The following is a 26,793-nucleotide window of genomic DNA, read 5'->3' as shown; positions in this document are numbered from 1 at the left end:
CTTAATAAAAAGTAATGGAAGAGGCTCATGCTCTAGTGGCTTTCTTTTAAATGATACACGACAGTGATCTTGCAAAGGCCAGTGTGCCACAAATTGATTGAGTATGACACCTCATCTGAGGAAGGCGATGTTACCCCACCATTGTAGGTAACTGCAGTGACGTTGGCTTGACTTCTTGCAAAGATTTTAACTAAACACTTTCAATGAAACACCAGTTAGAAATTAGGTTAACTTTTAAGACTTACCATCGATCCGACTAACAAGTTCTTCCAACATTTTCACTTTCTTTTGAATTCCCGGCTGTGCAAACGTGTAGTTATCCTGAAGAAGAGACCATATACAAGTATAAGTTTGTGGGAAAAAAAGTTTCTTTTCCTTCAATTACTTAACTCATGTATTTTTCCATGTTTTCTTAAGGTGTTTGTGTTTTGTTTTTACATTTCCTAGGTCTGCTTCTACAGTTTAGTAGTAAATCATCACATTGTATAGTCCTTCTTCGAGTCCCTGTCTCTAACAGTATACCCTATAGCTATTACTGCATCAATTGCTCTCTATTCACTAATCTAGTGCCCCTGAAGTTACATCTTATTGCAGAAGTCCAAGTAGCTTTAAAAGGCTGTCATCTTAAATGCCAAAATGTGCCACGCTAGAGATTTTTTTAAGGTGATTTTTTTCTCATAAATTTACAATTTTATCACAAATAATGTAGGAAATATGAAAAATTAGACCCAAATCAGTGACAGGATAAGAATTTGACCTTTAGAAGTTCAGAATAATACCTTCCAGCAGCACAAGAACTCAAAAGTCTATTTCAGTGGAGTCATGACTGTTCTGAACCCAAGTTTACAGTTAGTATCATGAATCAAAATCTAACACACAAGCTATATAGCTAAAATGGCAGGGTATTTGCATGTATTTGTTTGAATGTATTAACTCTAACTGGATTTTTTAGTTTTGGACTGCAGCTGTATAATATAGACTATAGTTTGAAATAATGAGAAAGATATCTCCACTTTAACGCGAAAGCGATCAATCTTTTTAAATAAAGACATTATTTAAATACACAGCAATGTTTCTGAATATTTGGTCGACAATCCCTCCACTCAACTCATTTTGTTATGGTTTTCTATATAGAGATATTCAAGAAAAGAAAATTACCAATATATATTTTTAAAAGAAAGTTGCTATGTAAAATTGTTTTCATGTAACCACTACATACAGAGAAAACCAAGGTAAAGGATTTTTTGTCTCCACTGGTATTGTTTGAATAATTTCTTTATGAAAATCAATTGGAGAGCTGAGCAACTATCCCAAAAATCATCCTAAAAAAATTTTCACTGATGTTGGAATATTAATTTTTCTTGACTTGGTTTCAAATTTTAACTTGGTCTTAGAGTAAAGGGATGAATATCAGTTCATTTTTATGTATCTTTAGACATTTTTCTTTTTATTAAAAAAAAGGCCATATTGACTTTCTTGACAATGTTTACATGGGTTTTTTTATTTTGATTCATGAAATTGAATTGCAGTTTAATCTTCAAATTCTATAAAACTGCCATAAAGCATGAAACCTAAAAGTTCACAAGGGAAAATTATACACTACTAATTCTGTTGGTTACAGTACTTCAGCCAACAACAGTGATTTACAGTATCAAAAAGTCTATTGTGTGCTCTTATCACTTGTAACTGACCACAGTAGTAGCTATTTAAAAAATTACAGCAAAGTTCTCTACTGGCCTAGCAGTAGCACTTTCAAAGTATTTGATGTTAGAAATCAATGTATAAACCAAAACAGTGTTGACGAGGAAGCAAGGATAATTCTCTGAATTTTGGAATTTTCCACAGGAATCACCAACTAAAATAGGCAATGATTTCATCTTGTTGGCGTTGTCTCTCAAACAGAACATGAACATACTCAGTAGTGCATCAACGCATCAAAACTGAAAGAATGTAAAGTCTCACACAGAATTCAAATCTACTATAATCTTATTTCTGGGACAGAGAAACTATCCCATGCGCTGGGACAATACCTTTTATACAAGTCTGACACACTCCTATATTAGTTATGTATCATATCCAGGATACAGAATCTTTAGGAAATAGTATATTCATTTTCTTTACAGAAAACTATAATGAAAACTGTATTCAAATTTTTTTCCAAATGTTTATATACTGTTCTATTTATTTATTTATTTAAAGAAAGTTAACAGGTATTTCTAGTAGTAATACTGTACTCCAAGTACAACAATATGGTACTCAATTGTTTAATCTGTAGCAGATCCTCTGGAAAAGTATCTTCACGTATTTAACGCTGAAAGCCAACACAGAGCTAAAAGACTACTGCTTCAATCATTAGTCTCTTCCAAGGTAGTGCAACTCCCAGCTGTGACCTATGAATCTGAGACTGTTTTCTTTCTCAAAGCATCATTTACTCCATACACACCTGGAAATGCAATCCAAAATTGCCATCTTGGATTTGAAAACAGGTAAGTTTGCTCTTCACTATATTTGATCTTTTGCCTGTTCATTTATTTTTCTGTTCATTATTTCAGCTGCAAATGAACACAGCTGGGAGTCACTCTTCTACTTGTGCTGACTCACCTAACTGGAAAGATCCCTGTTGGTTCTCCCAGTCCTCTCTTCTAATTAAACTATGCTGTACATATTCCCTCCAATGACACTTGTAATTGACTTTCTGGAGTTTGCGAAACTGTGAGAAGGACCTTGTAAACATGAAAAGTATTCTGTCATCCACTATTCTTGCTCCTTTTGTGCTAATAGGTGGAGGAAAAAGCTAGCAACACAGTTAAAAAACATGTCAAACCCATGAAATTCATTAATTATTTCTCAGGGCAATACAGAAGTATAGTGGCTAAGATTTTAATTCCTCTATCATACAATTTAATTGGCGATACCAGCTTCAAAATTTGACTCAACTTTACTCCCAAATCTTCTACCTCCTCCCTGCCAAGCAGCACAGAGGCATGAGGAATGGGGGTTGTGGTCAGTTCATAAAACTTCATCTCTGCTGCTCCCCATGGGCCATATGTCCTGCCAGAAAGCCCGCTCCTGTGCAGGCTCCTCTCCACAGGCCACAGCTCTTGCCAGGAGCCTGCTCCAGCACGGGCTCTCCACAGGCTACAGCTTCCATCAAGGCATCTCCATCTGCTCTGGCAAGGGGTCCCTCCACGGGCTGCAGGGTGGGTATCTGCTCCACTGTGGACCTCCATGGGCTGCAAGGGGACAACCTGCCTCACTATGGACTTCACCACGGGCTGCAGGGGATTCTCTGCTCCTGGAGCACCTCCTGCCCTTCCTTCTTCACTGACCTTGGTGTCTGCAGAGTTGTTTCTCTCACTTGTTCTCACTCCTCTCTCACAGCTGCTGCACAGTGTTTTTTACCCTTTCTAAAATATGTGTCGTGGTTTAACCTCAGTTAGCAACTGAGCACCACGCAGCCGCTCGCTCACTCTCTCCCCCCAGTGGGATGGGGGAGAGAATTGGAAGAGCACAAGTGAGAAAAACTCGTGGGTTGAGATAAAAACAGTTTAATAATTGAAATAAAATGATAATAATAATAATATGATAATAATAATACACAAAGCAAGTGATGCACAGTACAATGGCTCACCACCCGCCGACCGATGCCCAGCCAGTCCCCAAGCAGCAGCCCCCCCGGCCAGCTTTCCCCAGTTTATGTACTGAGCATGACGTCACATGGTATGGAATGTCCCTTTGGCCAGTTTGGCTGTGCCCCCTCCCAGCTTCTTGTGCACCTTCAGCCTTCTCAGTCGGTAGAGCATGGAAAACTAAGAAGTCCTTGGCTAGTGTAAGCACTACCTAGCAACAATTAAAACATCGGTGAGTTATCAACTTTGTTCTCATCCTAAATCCAAAACACAGCACTGTACCAGCTACTAGGAAGGAAATTAACTCTATCCCTGCCGAAACCAGGACAATATGTTATCACAGAGGCACCACCAGCATCGCTGATGGGCTCAGCTTTGGCTAGCGACAGGCCCACCTTGGAGCTGGCTGGAACTGGCTCTGTCTGACATGGGGCCTCTTCTCACAGAAGACACCCCTGCAGCTCCCCTGCTACCAAAACCTTGCCACGTAAACCCAATACAAGTTCTCTGCTAACTTTTGCAGAAAAAAGTGTTCCATTATTCAACTCTCCTACATATTCTCCCACACAGTTGTGGGTCCTCACAGGAACGTTTCATTACTCATCCTGCAAATTTTTGTTATATTTCCTCATTTATTCCTTGGGTAACTTTGACCATCGATACTAAGCAAAAGACAAACGCTGAAAAAAGTCATAAGTAACTAGCAACAGGATTGTCTTGCCTCAACAGATCTTCAGCAAACAGTTAACATAAAATGCCTTCTATTTCTAACCACTGTGTTGACGTTTTGTAGTAAGTATTCATATATGACAAAGTATGCATGAGTACACAACAGAATCTATGATAAACATAAAAAAATCACGCATGGGTATGCAATATCTAAATTCCTTGATGTTCTGCTCAGATAGCTTCCAACATACTTTCAGTGAACTAAGCTAACCTACTTCACAGCTGAATGGTTATAATATCTCATTCAGACTCCAACACATAATTAGTTTCACCTTACAATACAAAAGGTTAAGACTTTATAATGTCACAAGGGCTCAAAACTTGCTTCAGTCTCAAATCTTTGTGTTAGTAGCCTGTACGTATTCTGTAGAGGCTAGTATAAACACCTCACTGCCCTGCAACTACAACTAGGTCTGGCAGGACTTCTTCTCAAAAAATAGTCATTATAATTTAAAATAAAATATTTCAATTATAGCCCTCACTAAACATGAAAAAAACGTGTTAGGCAATTCCTTACTTTTTTAAAGGTTAGAGAAATTCTAAATGGAAGAAACTTGATTAGATAGTGAAAATAAAGAAAAAATGCACTGAACAAATTTAACTGGGACTATCCTCCCATACTCACAAAAAGAAAGAGAGAGAGAGAGACCACAGTTTCTAAAAGCACGTTTTTAACCACTGGGTATCAAGTCCCATCCTAGCTCTATTCTGAATGCTGACAGTAAGATATCACTTGGAAAGGTGTTTATCTTGAAAAGTAAGTCCTAAAGTAACCTTTTCTGTGGATACACTGAGAAACTGATATTGAGTGAACTAAGGATGGTCCTACTTGCATTCTTAATATCCTCCAAATGTTGGTGTATCTACACCATACATCGCTAGCATTTTTTATCTGTCTATCAGGAACAAAATACTGAAGTAGATTCTAGTATTTTCAACCACGTATATCAATAAGATTCTTATTAGTCACTCTGATGCATATTGTAACAATTATACTTCATTTCTAATCACCATATGCAGCCACAGTACTGACTGTTCAAAATATTACTAACTTATGATAGAGTGCTAAAAAGAACACAGATGCTTTTTAAGTGCATGTCAAATGTATTTCTAAAGCAACTGTCCAGCAAGTTCAACATATCTCCATGTTATTTTAATTTTAAATCTCTTCCAAAATACTACAGGTACTTCATAACAATGAGTCCGTAATAAATCTGAAAATCTTTCTTTCCGACTTCTTCAATTGTTTCAATTACACATGGAAAAGGGAATGTAAACAGCATTTGTGAATGCCATCTGGTGTAGAAGTACAAAGGCAGCTGTAAGCATACACAGAAGGTATCAAATACACACTGAGTATTATATACAAATATAATAATATATCTATATTATTAATTATATATAATAAATTTCTAAGTAATATATACATATATATCCTGTATTTATATAAACAGATATATATACACACAATATATATTTACACACACACAAATGAAAACACACTATATTACTTTTTCTACTCATTCCTTAGGAAATATTTTCAAGTTTCAAAATGCAACTTTTCTTATCTACACATCAGAAATTTTAACATTTTAGATCCTTTGCCCTTCTGCATTGATTTATATATTATTTAAAAATATATAGAAGGAATCTCAGAGTATTAAAAATTGTTTCCCAGGGTCAGAAAATGAAACAAATTTGCAGCTATCTAAGGTAAGAACCTTGGGGAAACAATGCCCTCTGAATGATACAGAACCTCACTGCACTACTTAATATATTGCACATATGATCTTTACTACAGTTGTCATCATCAGGAATACCTTCTATTTTGAAAATTCAGACTTTGCAGGCTTTAGCTAAACAAAGTCCCCCATCTTTCTCTTTAAATAGGTGATGACAGGATAATTTTAAGAGAAGAAGAAAACTGAAAAGGAAAACAACCTTTTATGTCATCACAGAAGGAGAAATAGAGCCAGCCAAATTGAAAGGAAAAAACACTGTCAATAATTTGACAATAATGACTGCAGCCAAGCACAAGTACAGGCACAATGCTTCTCATCTTTTCAGGTCACACAGGCTGTTCACCAACAATGTACCGATGAAAATATCAGAACCATTTAAAGAAGCAAATGGAAAGTTTTGACACAAAGTCTTCATGTGTTGTTTGTTTCTTTTTAATAAGGTTTTATCAATCAGCTCAGAGCTTTTAAATATAAAGGATACATTAAGCAATCTGTATACGGCATACCTAGATGTCTATTTTCTCTACTGATGTATATTTAAGAATTCCTATACATCAATTTAGGTATATTCAAGTATATTATCACATGAACAAAAGACAACTGAAAAAAAAAAGGCTTTCTGAAGTTGTGTATTTTTCTCATTATGTCAGAAAGGGATCTTCTCAATTTTATTTTTGAAACTCATTTAAGTAATTCATTCATATATTTGTGTACCCTCTAAGCAACCTCCTATTAAAAATCTTGGTTCAACCTTACTCTCAGAGTTATGTGAAAAGGTGGGGGCAGGTGGAAGCACGACACTTACATGATGATAGCCAACATGTAAATTAACACTATCAATGGTAGGCACAGTTTACCCAAAATGTTTCTTGAAGCTGCAGATTATAATATAAATTCAATCTTAAATACAGATCAGGAGAGATAGAGTGCTCATGCACAAGAACAAACACACAAGTGTTTGCACACATGGAACATGCTGTTTGCACATATCCCATAGCATGTTCCATAATTAGTCCAAGATATTTCCTTTAAAAGAAAAGATCTTTCAACTTTTGTAATTATTAAGCTTGACTTTTGAAAACTTAAAATTTCCTAAGCAATAGGAAAGAAGATTTACAAAGCATTGCAGCCCAAAATTTTCTACACCAAAAACATTATCTTATTTATTCCTACATAACAGGATGGAAAAAGCAACATCTTATTAAAAAATAGGTACTGATTCTCCTGTTATAATAGTATCCACTGTCTCAGAATCAAATATCCAATCTTCTACTGGGCTATGTAATCAAACCTCAGTTTTACGCAAGTGGATGTATTATAAATTACAGAAACTGTTAAAGTAGCAATAAAAGAACTGTTCAGGGTATATTTTTGGATTATGGCATAGGCCAGACAACAGTTCAAATCTGGGTAAGAGCTAGAAATCATAAATATGGACACTTACAATCCCAAAAGCTGATGCTGTAAATTTTAGGTAGAAGATAAAATATTTTTATTCTGAAGCATACTGATAGCATGGTATATTTCATCTAAAACATAGAAAACAATGTCTTTTATATAAGAATTCAGAACTGATTACAAATAGATTTGTTCTCTTCCTGAAAATTTTACTCTCACTGACATGTTAGAAAACTGCGTTATTGGCTTCCAAAGAGACACAGGCTCCTTAAGAGCTTTTAAAGACACCTGTCCTGAAGAAAAACTACAGCCCTGAGGATAAATCCTACTGATGCCCTCAATTTTCTATTACCTGAAGTCCCAACAAAGGCATTGTTACAAACTTAAAATTGGGTACTGGGCCAAACAAAAGAACCACCTTGCTTTTTCCCCCTTAAGAGCAGTCAGCAGCAAATGACTACCAGGTACAACAAGAGCAAAATAAGCCCACAGGGATATGCTTGCAGCATTCTTTCAGTTTCCAGTTTGCAGTGCTGAGACTTCCCTAACTCAAGGTGGTATCTTGGTAATTAAAGTTGTTTAAAGACTTTTCTTCAACCAAACTTCAAACTGTTCAGGTTCTAAACCTATGTAAAATGCTTTTCATCTTTTGACAAGTAGCTCCGCAGCTTAGTTACTCAACCACACTTTTTAAGCCTATCACTCAGCAGTATTACAATATACTACCTAGGTCTTACATCAGAAGAGATTGAAAGCAACTACTCCCTAGTCACCTTCTTCATGCAGCTCATCATTTTAAAGACTTTTATTACGTTCCTCCACTTAGCTAAGTCATCCAAGCTGAAGAACTTAATCCATCACCCAGAAACTGTCCCAATACCTTTTATCACACTTATCTTACTCCATTATTAGTTTTTTTTAAACTTTCAATCCAACCTTTCAAAATAGGATGGACAGAAAGGGTAAGAACAGCATTCAGCATACTGAGCACAAACTCATTTTAGGTTTTAAAAGTAGCAAAGTGATGTTTTCTCTTTTGAGGACTAATACAAACCCTTCTCCTCCCTATGTGGTAACAGACAATATTTCTACCATGGACACTGAGCTTCTTTATGAACTTCTGGTAAAGGACTTTATCAAAATGCATTTTGGAAATGCAATTAAACCGTACAGTGGTTCACAGTCTCACTGATGCCTTCCAAAAGCTACCAGATTTGTGCTGCTCTACAGGAGTTATAGAAAATATTAAATAGTATGTTTTTTATCCCTTAACCATTAATTCTGTTTATTTTTACACTTTCTACAAACTTTCCTGATGTGCACCTCTAATTGTCTGTGCTCTCCTGAATCCCCTTGAAACCATTTTCAAAATCTGATGTCATATCCACCCCATTCCATTCCTCTCATACCAAAACAGTTTTGAGCATTGATCTTCTTGTTTAACCATTACCAGAGACTTTCATAGGAGGTAATCACAGATATATTTCAAACTGAGCAGAGTTAGCAACTGCCTCTGAAATTCTTACTAGGCATCCTGATGCGCAGTACCGTAGTGATGCATTCAAGCTTCTCAAACTGATGGGGAAGAGTATAAGTCCTCCAGTGACCAAGCAAGCCACCAGAAATTTCAGGAGAGTCCCAAAAGATCTCTCACGGACAGGCGCTAGTCCGAACTCAGCAATTTTCATGCAAAGCTTATTGTTGTGGCATGTTCCTACTATATAGTTCAGTGATATCACAAACAATAGATTTAATTACAATTCTTCTAAATCAATGCACGATTTATACTTTGCAAAGTAGACACTGATGCTATATGACTTAGGCTCATTGTTAATGACAGTCTCAGTGTAGATGAGTTTGAAGGATCATTTATTCCAAAAATCTAAAATGTTGACATTTTTTATCTCAGTTTTTGGCACATTAAGAGTTTCAAGATCTACTTTGAAATAATCTGTCTGAGGCCAGATCATCAACAACCATGATACAGACCTTAGCTGCTCAGACTAAATCTACTCTACTCACAGCCATACAGGAAGACCACAGCAGATATGCTTTTTTTACATTTTAACTATTCCAAGTTTTGGACAGACAATAGCAGACATGCTTTAATTGCTGTCACATCAAAAGAACAGGACTAACATAACAATTGTGTTAATTACATTCCAACAGCTCATAACTACAACTCTACTGCCTGAGTTTGTTTATTAAATTCCTAGTGTTGTTCAATAAAATGTATTTTTTTTAATTCAGATACTAATAAAATCTTCAAAGAACTCTATGAAGAGGAGCTTCAAACAAGACTTTGAAGATCTGAAGGTCCTTTGGAAAAGTCACACAGAATGACACAATACTGCATGTGTTTTGCCCTCAAAAATACCTTAATGGTATTCATTCTTAACAGTAATTTATGTCTTCTGTGTAAGAACATTCTCTTGAATTGAGAAAGGTAAAACTTGCTTACAGAAAAATTTCTAGACTCTTGTTCTACTTTGAATCTTCTTTTCCTTCACTCTAAGTTTAAAACACCATGAAACAGTATTTGCTCCAACAGATTATGTAAGAAAAATAGAAGCAGACATCTGAGCATGAATACAGAAAGGATTCTGGATAGAAGCACCTGTTGTGGCCATGCTTATGTTTCAGAATACTCGAGTCTCACATATGACATGCAGATAGAGTAACAGAAAAATATCATTTAGGGGTATAATTTGGTAAGTGATTACTAAAAATGTTGAAGTTGTCCATTTCTCATTAGAAGAAAAGCCATTCTAGAATCCTGAACAGGCACAAATGCCTGCCCTAATTAAAGAACCTATTTCTCATGAAATTTCTCATGTTTATGACTTTGCAATTAATATCTACATTTGAGAAACTGGATATTTGAATTTAAAACTGTTCATAATTTAGAAATAGCTTTATGGAAGCCAGTGATAATGAAAAGAATAAGAGTAAACCCAAGCTATTGTTTATTCATCAGAATAGAAGTCTCCATTCAACAATAAACTCACTTTTGGCAAGACAGACCAATCTGTTTGCAATCATCAGCAGTCATCCCTATAATTATATATATTATCATTCATAAAGTTTTACAACACCACTTGTACTTTAATTCTAAAATAAAAAGCTGTTACTTTTATAAGTGTTTTAAAACACAATTCTGATCAAGCAAAATCCATTGTTTTTCCTTAGAATAGTCATAGCTTCAAGGAAAAAAAACACCATGTTTTGTCATTCTCAGGATCCAACTTGGACAAGACACTAGCATAAAATGAACAATCTGGATTTCTGGAAATTACTAAACAGTTATCATCATATAGAAGTTCTATCTCACAGATGGAGTTACAGTGATAGTAGCTGCAGGAACAGACACAGAGCATGAATATGCAGCTCAAATGTTAAGAGAACTATATACAGAAATAACTACTGCTAGCATTTCTGACAATTCCTGACCGGACTTCCACATTTCTAAAACATACATTTCTGACTGGTATTAGGATCTGTTTATACAGAAATTGGAGCACGACTGTAGTACTGTCTTTCAGAATCAGCTATACAACGTTAGTGGAGACTCTGAAGAGTGCTTGGGAGACAGTTATATCATACATCACATTTTCCCTGAACGCACCACATTTGCAGTGGTGCATGTTCAGCTGATGAAGGCGGAAGGAAAGACTACTTTCTCCATTTAGAGAAAAGAAGCGCTGGGCTGATGCATACCCAAAAATCCCAGCCAAGATCACTGCATTTGCACAGGTAGACCCTGCGGTCCCTGAGATACAGAAATTTGAACTGTGCATGAAAGCACATAGGCAACAGACACACGGTTCACATGACAAGAGACAGATAAGAGACAGATGCAATCACTTACAGTACGTATTCCTTGTATCTGTCTATCTTGGCTAACGAACACATATTCTCAGACAACAGATCTGCAATTTATCATAACCCTAAACTAGCTACCCAAATGAATTGCAGACATGATCGAGCAACTTGTCTTGCAAGAGTTGAATGAAAAGGTACAAAGAAAACTATCTTCGACCTATTTTTTCCTTAAAAATAAACCTTTGGAAGGTCCTGTGAAGAATTTTCAGAAGAGCTAGTGTCAGTTATTTCTGTACATACTTCTCAACATTTAAGCTCCATATTCATGGTATTTAGCTGTTCCCACAGACCTCAGAAAGGCTTTCCAAGCAGCATTCCATCCATCCATAATTCAGACTTGAGGCATACGTTAGCAACAATTTTCCATAACTCATGAGCAAGAAAGAACTTTGCAGGATTCTCTTTGCAGATCGTAAATCTTGCTATTTAATCAGCCATACAAATAGCTAATATATACCTCAGTATACTCCAGTCCCTGGAAATGAATTATCTCCCTTTTATTCTAAAAATTCCCAGGTCCTGATAAATAATGATACTAATATTTTATTGCTATTTTTAATACATCTGGTTAGATCATTATGCAATGCATATATTTCCCCTTTGGTTATTTTATTGCCATTATACTTGAAGTTAAAATGAAGAGTCATACTCTATTTTATACATGAACATTACATTTTCAGGTGGCACAGATCAGGTGAAATTTTTACTTGAATGTTAACGGGACTCTGTTGAGGAAAGTGTTATAAAGGATAATTTTGTAATAAAAAAAGCTAATTACAATGGATATATGGGAATGTCTACTTATTAAGTGGAAAAAATACTTGTGGGATTATGTTCTAGTTTTCCTATATGCACAGCCATTATTCCTACAGGTGAAAATGCAAAAATACTCATGCATCATCTACAGGTTGGAAGTGTTCTAAAGACAACCAGCTTTATCATGAGCATGTTAGACTGACATCTGAAATGTTTTATCTTTTGATTGTTCAACTTGAAATGCAAGACAAAATAGTTTTGGAAATCAACTAGCTATAAAAAAACCCAGGAAAACATGATTCTTATGCACAATAGGAATGCACCAAAATACTGTTATAGATTGCAAACGTGAAATTATCAACTGTGTTGAAAATAATCAAGAAAGGTGGTCTTATTTAGACATACTTTGCACATGGCCACACACACCCTCAGAAACAGGTTTTTATAAATCAGCATGAGAGCATCTTGGAAGAATACAGGCTGGAGACAAACTGGCTGAGGAGTTCTGTAGAAAAGGACTTGGAAGTCTAAACAGACAGCAAGCTCAGACTGAGCCAGTGGTATGCCCTGGCAGCAAAGGCAGCCAGCAGCCTCCTGGGCCAGTGGATGAAGGGAAATTATTAACCCCACTCAGCACTCATTGTGGAATCATTGCGGTTGGCTGGGAGCTCTGGAGACCGTCTAAGCCCAACCCCTGCCCAAAGCAGGGTGACCTGGAGCAAGCTGCTCAAGGCCATGTGCAGTCAGGTTTTGAACTCCAAAGATGAAGACTCTACAACCTCTCCGACCAGACAGTTCCAGAGTTCGATCACCCTTACAATGAAGAATTTTTTCCTAATGTTTAAAAAGAATTTATTTCAAGACCACATCTAGAATACCACATCCAGTTTTAGGGACCCCAATACAAGAAAAACATGGATAAACTGGAGCAAGGACAAAAGGTCACCAAGATTCTCAGAGGTACGGAGCACATGCCCTGTGAGAGGCTGAGGGAACTGGGGTTGTTCAGCCTGAAGAAAAGACGACTTCAGACGCACCTAACAGCAGCCTGCTAAAACCTATGTTACCAAGAAGACAGAGCTCAGCTTTTAATAGTGGTGCATAGTGGGAAGATAAGAGACAAGCAGCATAAACAAACAAGAAGTGTTCCATCTGGCTTATGTCCTTTTTCAACATAAGGACAATCAAGCATTGGAACAGGTCCAGTCTCCACCCTCGGAGGTTTCAAGATGTAACTGGACAAAGCCCTGAGCAACCTGATCTGACCTCAGAGCTGATCCTACTTTGAGCAGGAGGTTGGACTAGATGACCTGTAGAGGCCCCTTCCTACCAGAATTAACCTATGTTCTTAGGATTTTAGAAGTTCTCATTTCTTTCCTGAAATAAATAAGAAAAATCGCAGTGAGGTATAATCTTTCTGGGACAGAAGATAAAGAAAAAAATTGCAGCACACAGTCATGGAGCACTGAAAAGGAAAACCATTACAGCATATCATCATCCAAAATTGACTGCTATAAGACAGTATCTACAGCTACAGATTACAAGATTAACTGACATCTTAGAGAGACAAATTTATATTAAAAAAAATTTCCTAGTATTTCTATTTAAATCAATTTTTTTAAAATTTCAATCAAATTGTGATGAGACATATATGTAGCCCATAACTAGAAAGAACAAACTTAGGAGCCCATAACTAGAGAGAACAAACTGAGAAAGAAGATGCAAAGTAATTTGAGAACACAAAATAGATTAAACTATTGTGCAATATCAAATATTAACTACTGCAAAAGCTCTGCAAAAGAAAAATGAGAAATATTACCTCTAACTGGGGCCAAAGACATACTTGCATAGAAACCCCCAGATCACCAAAAAACAGCATGAGTGAATCTGCTAAAGCAACAGATGATTTGACCAAGTTTTTTATTTCTTCTCTAGGCTAAGAACTATAAGCATGTCAGGAGGTGATTGTCACGCTGCTCAATGCCAACACTGCCTTTTATTCCACAGGTCCCTATAGTTCAAAGATGTGCTGTCATATTAAAAATACAGAGTCACATTAGATAAAGAAGGGAGGGGGGTAAGATGAGTGAGGAAAGCAGAAATAATAGTTACTATGTGTAGCAAAACTCGACCAAGAAATACATATTTCTTAATAACACCTTTGACAATTCTGGAATCAAGAAAATGAGATGGTCTGGATGGGTTGGAAAAATAAATGAGTTTTCTGTTAAGAATAATAAAGGGATACAAATACAATCATTTTTCCATTACGCTCCTATGCATTGGAAAGACAAACACACAAAAACATATCTAGCTCGTATTAGCCAAAAAATTCACAACAGGACTCTAATTGTTATCACAGTACACCTTTAAACTTATCCAATACTGGCAGACCAACATCAAACGGAAGCTTATATTGATGAATAAATTAATGGATATATTCTGCAGAGATACTTAGATTGCAGTTATCACCACATGTCACATATTCCTCTTGTAAAATCCTTGTACAGTTCATTCAGATATCTCAGACAAACTATCAGTAGTCACATGAGTCTCTTACAACATTTTCACAGAAAAAAAGGAAATGTAATAGCACTAATCTTGTTTGGGATTTTCCTTTGGGTTTGTGTTTTTATGCTGGCTGTGGCTTTGTGAGAGAAGCAGTTTATCTTGGTTGGCTGTAAAGACATTCCACTATCTATAGTAGATCACACGGAAAATACTGAAGGAGTAGTAAGAACTAATTTAATTACTATTTCCGAGAAACAATCAGCAGCAACTTTTGTGAGAAGTAGAGATACTTAAGCGGATCATCTAGACTACTGCATATTGGCAACAAGTTTGGTAAGTTGAGAATCTACAGCCGCTAAAGTAAATCTGTGTCTCAGCTGTCATGATCCTGCCTTGGCCCTACTGTGTAGTTCTACTCATTTATTTGCTATGGTACTTATTCAAGGTGTTCACCCCTTAAAGCAACCAGTGCTTTTTTGTTTTGTTGTGCTGTCAGGCAGTTCAACTCCATGAATCAGCTCACAATAGGTAGCACTCAGCAAGGGATGGACAGGAATGAACATTCAGGTGCAGGCAAGAGCATAGGATTATTACAATTTCATGTAAATCAGCTTATGCAATTTGGGGTACAATTTGATCTTAAGTCTAATGATTCTGGGTCCCACCTCACCCATCCCCATCTAGCTCTTGTCCCCGCCCAGTGGATTTCATGATCGTGCATCCAGAATGCAAGTCAGTTAGAATCACAGAATCATACAATGGTTTGGGTTCGAAGGGACCTTTAAAGATCATCTAGTCCAACACCCTGCTCATGGGCAGGGACATCTTTCACTAGATCAGATTGCTTAAAGCCACATCAAACCTGACCTTGAACACTTCCAGGGATGGAGCATCTACCACTTCTCTGGGCTCCCTCATCATAAAAAATGTATTCCTTATGTCCAGTCTAAATCTACGCTCTTTCAGTTTAAAACTGTTGCCCCTTGTCCTGTCACTACAGGCCCTGGTAAAAAGTCTCTCTCCACCTTTCTTATAAGCCCCCTTTTAAGTACTGAAAGGTCACAATAAGGTCTCCCCAAAGCCTTCTCTTCTCCAGGCTGAACAACCCCAACTCTCTCAGCCTTTCTTCATAGGAGATGCGTTCCAACTCTCTAATCATATTCAAGGCCCTTCTCTGGACCCACTCCAACAGGTCCATGTCTTTCTTGTGCTGGGGACCCTTGAACTGGATGCAATACTCCAGGTGGGGTCTCACGAGAGCAGAGTAGAGGGGAAGAATCACCTCCCTCGATCTGCTGACCATGCTGCTTTTGATGCAGCCCAGGATCTGGGCTGCAAGCACACATTGCCAGCTCATATCCAATTTCTCATCCACCAGTATCCCCATGTCCTTCTCGGCAGGGCTGCTCTCAATCCATTCATCCCCCAGTCTGTATGGATACTGGGGACTGCCCTGTCCCAGGTGCAGGACCTTGCACTTGGCCTTGTTGAACTTCATGAGGTACGCATGGGCCCAACTCTTCAAGGATGTCAAGGTTCCTCTGGATAGCATCCCTTCAATAAAACAATCTTTATTCTCTGTTTTGTTTTTTTTTATCCCCTTCCTTTCAATGAGCTAATTTCTTGTTGGGTTAGTTCTCCCAACCAACTCAACCTGCAACTACATGACCCCTCCATCTGACAAGTGAAGTGGTATCAACACAGAAGGGAACCAAAACAGCAGAATGGGAGAAAAAAACCAAGCAAACCCTTTCATTTTAGCAGCACTCTGCAGTAGCACTGAATTAACTGTAACATCATTAGTCACACCACTTGCATAATCTTTCAAGCCTGCTTTTGATAGATGGCTGCATCCTTTAATACATCCAATTGATAACCATTCCATTTATATAAGAGCTTAAATTTTCATCAATGCAGTTTAATTCCATTACAATTAGTTTCGATATTTTGTGTATCAGTACTTGATGGTTTTGTATGAAACCAGAATTTTAAGGAGAAATGATGTAATCTCTGAACTTCCTTTTCTAGAAAAAAAACAGAGCAGCAGGCCTGTGACAGAAGATGTTCCAGAAACAGGTAAAACAGTTGGAGGGCTTGCGTTTCTTTACCTGGCTTTCTTCCTGTCAAGTAGATTTCAAGTTCTCACTTTTCTTCTTTATAAGTTCTCACGTATTTTTGATATGTGGTCAAATATTTTAAAATGTAGTAGTTCTGAGAGATTGAAATAAGCAAAGCAGCATTTTTTTACTGGAATCAACCTGACAAAAAGACTATGCTTTTCAACAATGCTACACAAAACATTGAGCTACTACTCATTTGACCTTTAACCAGGAGAAATACACTTAAAATACCTTCAAAGAAGTTAAACACTTCTGTTTGTTGACTCAATTTTATAAAAATTTTGTCAAAAATGAACTCTGTTACAAGGTTAAATTCACAATATGCCTTAGCCGACATGCCTTAGCTAATGAAACATTCATATTAAAACATAAGTCATAGGCAAGAATATGCTAAAGCACTTTTAAAAATACTAAGTACCGTAAGGAAAGAAATATCTATCAAAAACGTAATCAAAATAAAGAATCTGGAAAACATTAATTTAGTTTCACTGAAAAGTACAGCTTCAATTCATAGGAATTTTTATGGTTATTCACATTTTATGATGATTTACTAATGATTGAAAGTTAGCCATTTTCCACACACATAAATTCAACCTCCAGGGTCTTTGTTACATTAAAACCACTTGGAGAAACAAAACCTCAAATTTTCAAATATTCATCCAAAGCATTTCAAAACAAATAAAGTTACATGAGACCTATCAAAAGGACTGAATCTAATAAGTACAGTAGAAGCACTTGTCCATCACCTCATCTTTTAAGAGAACGTTAGGAATAAACCAACCAAAGTTTTGCTATCCCTGTAACAATTTCTATCATCACCAAAATAATACCGAAAAAATTTCACAGAAAAGATCCTCTACGCTATACAAGTAGCTCACCTGAAAGCAGGGAATAATCAGAAAGAGAAGGTATGAACATAAAAAAAAGAAAAGAAGCAGCAGCAATGTGCTAAATATTTGTAACCATAATTTATTTTCTCATCAGCTCACTGAAAGCAGCAAATGAACCCTGACTGCAAACATCTGCCTACCAAACACCGCTAAAAACAATTCTTTGTTGCCAGTGCAAAATAGAAATCATCACCTTTCAGAAATTTTCACATTTCTAGCAAAGGTCAATTTTGGTCCCATCATAACCCAGGAATTCACAATGACTATTATTTTAGTGGATATATTCTGAGTTTACAAAATCAGATTATTTTTACTTTTTAGCAAGATTCAAATTGTTTATCTCAAATGACACAGATCTGAAAAACAGATATTAGATAGATAGTATTTGATGCCTATTGCAACATAAAGTCTATAAAATTTAATTCAGGTGACTTCTTCGTAAACTGGGAAGTCCAAAGTTTCTACTTTACCGTGCATCAGCATTGCAGCATAAAGTGTTTTAATATGCTAAATATCAAATACAGATGTTTGGACTCCCATTTAATCTATGGTAGATCATATGGATTCCTCCCTCACCTAAATGCAAGACGTTCAGCTACATATTTACTATTTCTTGTAGATCCTTCTAATCTTCATAAACTCGTATGCCAACGAATGCGAACATGTACACACAAATCCACCATTCTTAGTCTGTAACTTGCCACATTTAACAGAAAATTGTGCCTGCGTTTATAGCTCCTCCACATAGAAAAAATTCAAACACTCAGTGAAGTAGCATAAGCATCAAGTTTTAAATGGATGTTTTAAAAATATGAAGGTAATTTCAGGAACTATTATGACATCAATTGTTTATAGGTTGCTATATTAATGACTTAAAAATGAATAAATAAGTCAGCTTTTCATCACCTCAGTGAGACCATTTTATTTGGACACTTGAGCAAACATTCTCCATGCTTGGTGACTGAGGTGCACAACCTGCCTCTAGAATTGGAGATTTCAACTCTGCTCTAGAACATCATGAATGTTCTAGATGTACAATGAAACATGCAGACATTTTGATGAAAACAAGTTGCATGGTTTTTTTTTCCTTTTCCTTTCTTAATACTATGCCAAACTTGCAGCAGATTTCTCCAATGGGAAAATCTACTTGTTCCCTGTTTTTCATAGATGTACTCTTTCTCAACAACCTTAAAGTAGTTCAAAGCCATGATGTTAATCAGTTAACTCCACTACTTACAGACAGGAAAAATCAATTTACCTGAATGCCATCAAGCAACTTGCTCATGCACCAGTAACTGTCAGCTTCTATGTTCTGCAGCACTTCTTCAGGCAGACTGGAAACATCAAAATTTTCCACTTCCTCTTCTTCTGTTTCAGGAAAAGAGAGAGAAAGACAAGTCAATGAAGTGCACAGAATAAATAAAGCAGGGATGAGGAAAATAATTGAAAACAAAGACAACCACCACTTATCTTCTAGTCAGAAACTTCAACGCACATTTACTTTAACAGGGACTAAATGAATCATTTATTGCTCAAGTGTGTCATCTAATGGCTTTAAATGTTAATGAATACTTAATTTCTTGCAGACTGTGAAAATCTCAAATCATGCCTGGTTAACCAGAATTAATATATAATAAATTACTTCATTCTAAACATTTCACACCTGAAAGAGGATCATCAGAAGCACTTTGAGAGCCCTCAAGCTATGTATGAACAATCTCTGCAGAACATGTCTATGTTTGCATCATGCACAGCAAAGTATGTTGCCAGTTTTGACAGAAGAAAAAGCCCTGAAAAATACTTTTTAGAAAAATCAGTGAAATTGATTTAGAAAGCTGACTACAGCTTTTCAAGGAGGATTTGTTTTTCAGGCAAGCATTTGGAATCAGAAGGAAACCAGACAAAAGGAAACAGAAGATTCCCCTCCACCCCTCCACCCCAAAAAAAAAACCACCATGATTCTCAGTACTGGAAAAGCACAAAACACCAATGATGTCTAGTTCACGGAAACTGAGTCTTTCACACAAGTGTGTTAAAAGAAACTCACATTTTGCTATGAACTGAAATTTTACCACCTAAGCCATGTTGTTTTATTTTTAAACTGTGGCATCTGAATTAATCCATTTTGAAAAGATCACAGAATGTGCTGCCTTGCCAGCTAACTCCCAAAGCTCCCATACAGTCCCAGAAGAGAGTTTAACACGAGTTGTGAATGCTCTGAGTAAATGCTGTAGCTTCCCTCTTGCAGCAGCTCACAGTGTCTTACTGTATCAAGATGAGAATCAAAGAAGCATCTTTCCCAGCCCTGGTTTCTTCTCAAGGAGGGGGAGCTGCAGAAGAGAGGGTGTTTGATTCTACTTAAACAGAGTATGATATACCAAAGAAGGAATTTCCTCCATTACACAACTGCAAGGTAGCATAGAATAAACAGTAAGAGAAAACCAAGAATATGTAATATCTTAAAACTCCTCTATTATCTGTCTCATAGCTTTGCAGTATGTCATTACAATAGCCTAAGTACATCTTTAGGTTGTCACATTTGATTATGCTACCTTAAAGCACTGATTTGTCAGTTGGTAATAACCATGAACATTACACATTAAAAAATAATTTTAACATACCAGTGATTTTACCACTACTAGTAGACACTGGCAGCAAGGTGTTACCCAAAGCATTCTTGTTTGCACTGGTGTCTATATGTGGGTGTGCATCTTCTAAGGGATCATTGGTTTTGGATTGTGAAATATTAATAGCTGTAGGACAAGGAGATTAGGTTGTGCTAATAAAACATTAGTTAAGGTATTGGGAAACCTGGTAAGTAAAACAGGGGATTGCAGCAGAGACTTCATAAAATAAAAGCACACAATGATCTCGGAGGTGGCAGGACTGCAAACAGTGCACCGGTAGTCACTTACTGGTTATTAAAGGAATGCCACCTTTGCATTGGAGTACAGTTTTAAAAATCCAGTTTCTAAAAGAAGATTAACAAACAAGTGTCCAACGTATTTTAAATACCCTATATAATAAGGTCAGATATAACACTGCCTTGCAAAACAACAAAGAGTGAGTAGCAGACTGCAATAGCAAATCCTTTCATGAGGAGGAAGAAACTCCTTACCCAATGTCAGCAGCATATTCCTCCCAGCAAAAAAGAGGACAGACCCCCCAGAAATCAGTATCATACTCCTCTCCCAGCAATGGACAGCAAATTCTCACAATGCTCTGTGGAAAATGGGGGTAACATAGGCACTAATTGGGAGGTAACACTCCCCTCCAACATCTTTCTGTTCAGTTTCCATCACTTTCTCTATTAGACTCCCTTCATTAAAGACAGCTTTGAGAACAAACTTGGGTTCATTTCACTTATTAAATCTAACCCCTTCAGAAAAGGCATGTTAAGAGAAAAGCCTAGCATAATATGGAAGAATAAAGTTTTTTCATGGTAAAGATGCTTGGATACAATGGAGAATACAAGAAAGGATTGAAGGCAAACAGACCAATATCAAGAAAAAACCCAAAACATCTAGCAATGAAGAAACCTAACTCAGATTAGACAAGTAGCTAAGGTGATGTACATTTGGCAAAATTAATTCAAATTGAAATGCCAGTTCCGCAGCTCAAAAAGAAGACAACAGAAAGGTCCCTCAAAGTCCAGAAAAAGTAGCAAATTATTATTAATGTCAACATGTCCTTTACTAAGTCCACCAACAGAAAAATTACTAAGAGTGCTCACAAGACTTACTCACAGAAAGACTGAAAATTATTAGACTTAACACGGGCAAAAAAAGTTAATTTAAGATGACAAGTTTCATATGAACCTGTGAAAAAAATCAATATTAAGTGATCTATCTACCTCCAACCCAATGGGCCTTGAGATTTTAAAACAAAGAAGAAAACCCCACGATTTTCAGCAGAGAAGCCCTTTTTAACAGTTCAGAAATGAAAACTAAGGATGAATATTCCCATTGATTTAGAAGAGAAAAACTTTTCCAGACAGAAAAGATGATGAATGATGTATCCTCTACTGCAGGAACAAATGTTTTGGTATATCCTATACATGTTAACTCATAAAAATATCCTACACTTGTACAGTTTATGTTTATTATATATTCATAAAAAAGTGCCCCAGTGGAAAAAAAAGGTCTAGTTAATACTTTTAATTTTCATTTTAATATTTTAAACAGCAAAAAAAGGAGTAAAACATTTTCTCTCTGCCTCACAATGTCTACAGAAAAAACAATAAATGAACCAGAGTTCCTCATATTTATATAAAACACAAACATATACTGAACTTTATTCCCCTTGAAAGAAGCAGTCTTCAGGCCCACCTTCACTAAACACTTGCTGAAAGAATGAGATTACGACTACTTAGCCAGTGTGTTCCTTTGCAAATTTCCTGCCTTTGCGCACCTTTTCTTTTCACGATACTGCTATCACATTTCTGAACAAAAAGGAAGTTATAAACCGTAGCACAACACAATAACTCTTCTACAGGTGGGCATGAAAAGGTAACAAATGAAAGACTTTTTATCTTCTCTTTCTCATCTTCCTTATCTTACCTCTTTTTTGTGCTTCTCTTTCAAAATCTACCATTTCACAATATATTCTCATACTAGGATTTAAACCAATAAAAAAGCTGAAGATACACCTAACCATCAAAGGTGGGCGTCTTCACCTCCTTTCACAGCCAACACAGAAAAACAAGTAGTAACGGAATATTAGCTATCTTGTTCTAAAGTAGAAACCTAAAATAAATCAGATTAATCATATCCAAAGAAAATCCTGTTTCTCAGTATTAGCTATAACTTGAACTTAAAAGGACTGCCTCAGAATGCAGACCTCTAACCTATGGAAGTCTAAACTTAGCTGAAATAAAACTTTAAATGCCCATCAAAAGACTTCCCATCCTGTGACTGAACTACCTGCAACAAGCGAAAATGACAAGCTGCGAGAAAACAACAGCAGTTTGAGAAACAAGGCTGAAGCAACTTGGACAGCAAAGACATCCCAGCATTAATATTTTGGAAAAACTAGATTCTAATTGTACTAGTAAAGCAGGACTATCAAATTAGAAAGACTAATATTTTTTTTTTTTTTTCCCCAGAAAGCAGAATATAGCTTTTAAGAAACATCTTCCAATGGTTCCAACTACTTTTCATTACAGGTATGTTCACCAAGCACAAAGAGGATGTCAAGACAGGCCCTTCTGCAAAGAACATAGGTCTGATGTAAATTCACTATTCTAAGTAGAATTCTCATTATTCCACAGGGGAAAAATAATGAATTAGAGATGGAAAGGCGCCTATTATCAAGTTCTTTCTGCTCTAGTTTGGGTGACCCTATAAATCAAAAGATACAGATAGCATTTAGGAACCATCTATTTCTTTCACTAAAAGAATCCATAGTCCCTAAATATAATGTCACAGAGCCACAAGCTCAGCCATTACAGAAATAAAAATAGCACTTTTAGGAAGTACTCATCCAGCTTTCTTGTTCTGTCTCTCCCTTTGAAAGAGACATCCAAGAACATTATGTTTTTCTGTGGCTTATACTGACTGATCTCCAGCATTTTCATAAGCCTCTTAAACGTAAAATAAAGATTCAGGATTTTTAATACGTTCTTTAAATATATAAGCTACTTCCAGCCCAATTTTCGTTCCCATTGTGCTTCTCATGCATCACTAAGTCATCTCTTCTAATGTCAGATAATACAGTTTTGAAATTTAAAAAAAGAATCTAATTAAATGTGTAAGACAATTTAATTGTATTTCAACTATACACTAGTATTTACCCGATGCAAAACAACTGTCTCAAACTTTAGCTTAAAACTCTGCAACCAAATAGTTCAAAGAGTAAATCTAATTACTTTAGAGATATATTAAAATACATTTTCCATTAGATCAGCTAAGAAGTATATTTTTGTATATGTTATATTAACTGGTACTTTTTGATTTAAATGTGGTGTACACTGAACAAGGAGCTACACTGTGGAAGCCATCCAGACAGTAAATCTAATAAAGGCAGCACAGCATCACAAAAGCCACCAAACAAGCAAATGCTCAGTGATGTGCAATGGTTTCTGCTGCATCAATTCACCTTAACTTGCTGCACTTTATTGAGGAAGTTTAAAACTGACTCTGAATATCTGAATGACCCTTTTCCACGCTACAGCTGAAATAAAAAAAGGCCATCAATTTTTATGACAAGCTCCAATTAAGGAACATTTGATTGGCGGAATAATATACAAAATAACAGTTTACATATTTAAAGTCTATCCATTTATCTGTGTGGGCACATAGTGCAAAGTGCTTCTTTTTCCATGCAGTTTTAAGAGGAAAAGCAATCAACCTGCATGTTACTCCCTTTTTTTTTTTTTTTGCTTATTTGGATGAAGAAATAAACACACTAGAGATGTTTAGAAAAGAAAGAGTGGAAGGGATTTCAGGACAACAACAGAAGAAGCAAAAATAACCATCTCAAAAGTACATGAGATATAATTTCAATTTAAGACTCATGCTTGAAAACAGAATTGCAAATTCTCATTTTAGACAAATTTAAATTGATTTTCAGTAAGTGAAATCTGAATGGACAGTAATATAAAGATTAAATAACAAGAATATGGGGGGAAAACAGCAGGCCAATGTGTACATGTATCAATATCTGGGGAAAAAAAGATCACTGCATAAAATTTCCTGATTACAAAGTCTCACAGCAATGTTTCTCATTTTCTTCAGTTTCCTGTGGAGATCTTTATTGTGTTATCTATGTAATTGTAGAACACTGTAAAATAGTTGCCTGGAGGAAAACTGCTGTAGCATGGAGTCTATGACATGCTGATCTGAATATGTGCATTGCTGTAAGCATGGTATTAGCTGTTCTTTACTCATTCCCAGTGTATGTTTCTGAAACTTCACACCGTGAGAAAAGAATGAGTAACTTTTTCTAAACAGCTTTAACTGGATCCAATCCCAAAGGCAGAGACATAAGGATAAAATGAAAAATAAAAAAATTATTACTTACAACTACTTACAGATTTCTTTTTCCAATGTCAGGAGAAAACAAACATGACAAACAGATGATAACGGCTTGCCTCCATTAAAAAAAGGTTTTAATATGAGATTAAGCCTAGTTGATGATTTTGGTGAAAGTTGTTCAAAATGTTAAAATTAAGTTCATATCCTCTCTCTGTCTTTTAGATGTATTTGATTTTTTCTAAAAAATGCTTGATTTCACCTTTTCAGGACAGATCATGGGTAAAAACTCTGCCATTACAGACAGATGGAATCATCCAATACAAATTTTTTCATTAAAGAACTGGAAAATATTAATTCCACAGAGAATTTTATTTATGAAGAAATCATGTCCTGAAATAAAACTAAAATACTGAAAACATATGTGTCTTGGTTTCAGCTGGGATAGTTAATTTTCTTCCTAGTAGCTGGTACAGTGCTGTGTTTTGGATTTAGCATTAAGAATAATGTTGATAACACACTGATGTTTTAGTTGTTGCTAAGCAGTGCTTATTCTAAGTCAAGGACTTTTCAGCTTCCCATACTTTCCCAGCAAGGAGGTGCACAAGAAGCTGGGAGGGGGCACAGCCAGGACAGCTGATCCAAACTGGTCAAAGGGATATTCCATACTATATGATGTCATGCTCAGTATATAAGGTGGGGAGAGTTGGCCAGGGGGCAGCGATCACTGCTCGGGGACTGGCTGGGCATCAGTCAGCGGGTGGTGAGCAGTTGCATCCCCTCTTGGTTTTTGGGTTTTGGGTTTTTTTTCCTTCCTGGGTTTTGTTCCTCCCTCCCTCCCTCCCTCTCTCTCTCGTTGTTTTTCTTTCCATTACAATTTATTATTGTTGTTGTTGCTATTATTTTATTATTTCAAGTATTAAACTGTTCTTATCTCAATCCACAAGTTTTCTTACTTTTGCTCTTCTGATTCTCTCCCTCACCCCACCGTGGCGGAGGGAGGGTGAGCAAGCTGTTGTGTGGTGCTTAGTTGCCGACTGGGGTTAAACCACGACAGTATGACATTATTAAAATGGGTTAATGATATTGCTAAAGTAACTAGCAGCCCTCTCAATGCATCCAAATAGCCATCTGTATCCAACTGTGTGTTCAAATGCAACCAACAAAAAGGCAATCTGCATTCAGAATTTCTCTAAACCTATTACTTACACCAACACCAATACTCAGTCTTTATAAAGTGGGAAAGAAATTAATTTAACTTGATAGTTTTACTACTTCATTACACTAAGCAAGCTCATACGAAAAATATCTCTATTAAATAAAGCTTACATTCTTTCAAAGGAAACTAATTTTTAAGGAAACAGACAATTAATTGGCTTATTAATGTTTTAATTTTAGCTTTTTATCTTGAAATGGTGTCTCAGCACTCAGAATCAGATGAATTCACTGGAGAGGGAGACAGGGAACAAAATGGATGGTGGTATAAGAAAGATCCAGTATTGAAGCCTAAAACAGACTGTAAGATCATCAATAAATTATGATTGTTCTTTACATACATCCAATGTACAAAATAATACATATAAACATTAGAAAGGTTAGTTCTCTGAACATCTTAAAATTGTTCTTTTTTAGCACTAATTTGTGTAAACGTATTTCTCATCTAATGTGTAAAAAGTATTACCATATATTTCAAGTCCAAATTGTATAGCTCTTGCAGAGGTGCAAGGAAATAATTCTGACTGTACATGCACAGGTACTTGTCTGTATACAGTTTACTTTGTTGTAATCTACTTTAGATGCTGTATCTTCAGATAGACCTAACCTAAAAGTTACCAGCTAAGTATAGAAACTACAAAACTGTACGCATATAACTGCATGCAGAGGTGCACAGTAATATTTCCACATCTAGAAGATCTTACATATTCCACTTCAAACTCAGTTTTCAAAAAGCCTTATGAAACAGCTATTCAGTCACTGCTGCACTAAGGCAATGTTTTTTCTAAGGAGATCAGGACATAACAGACCATTTAAATGTAAATTCTTTCAGTAACAATTACCTAATTAAATATGTACATAACCACATCAATATCTCTCATTGAAAAAATCCTAATTATATATTTATCTGATAGAAATAGCTTTTGAACTGTTAAGGATGAATCACCAAA

At 36.2% G+C, this 26,793-nt stretch overlaps 1 protein-coding gene across 1 annotated transcript in view; it reads right to left on the bottom strand.

Annotated features, from left to right (window-relative positions):
• Positions 1–26,793, bottom strand: part of TBC1D22A (TBC1 domain family member 22A) — a 192,158-nt gene that overhangs the window by 95,771 nt on the left and 69,594 nt on the right. Inside the window, exons 9-10 of the mRNA XM_076329068.1 lie at positions 18,916–19,025; positions 246–321 (exon numbers count right to left, since the gene is read on the bottom strand). Coding sequence (XP_076185183.1) covers positions 246–321; positions 18,916–19,025 — 186 coding nt within the window. The remainder of the gene's footprint in view (positions 1–245; positions 322–18,915; positions 19,026–26,793) is intronic.

The sequence above is a fragment of the Aptenodytes patagonicus genome, chromosome 1 (genome assembly GCF_965638725.1).
Source record: "Aptenodytes patagonicus chromosome 1, bAptPat1.pri.cur, whole genome shotgun sequence".
Taxonomy (NCBI): Eukaryota; Metazoa; Chordata; class Aves; order Sphenisciformes; family Spheniscidae; genus Aptenodytes; species Aptenodytes patagonicus.
The sequence above is the reverse complement of the archived record's forward strand: the minus strand, read 5'-3'. Positions and strand labels throughout refer to the sequence as shown.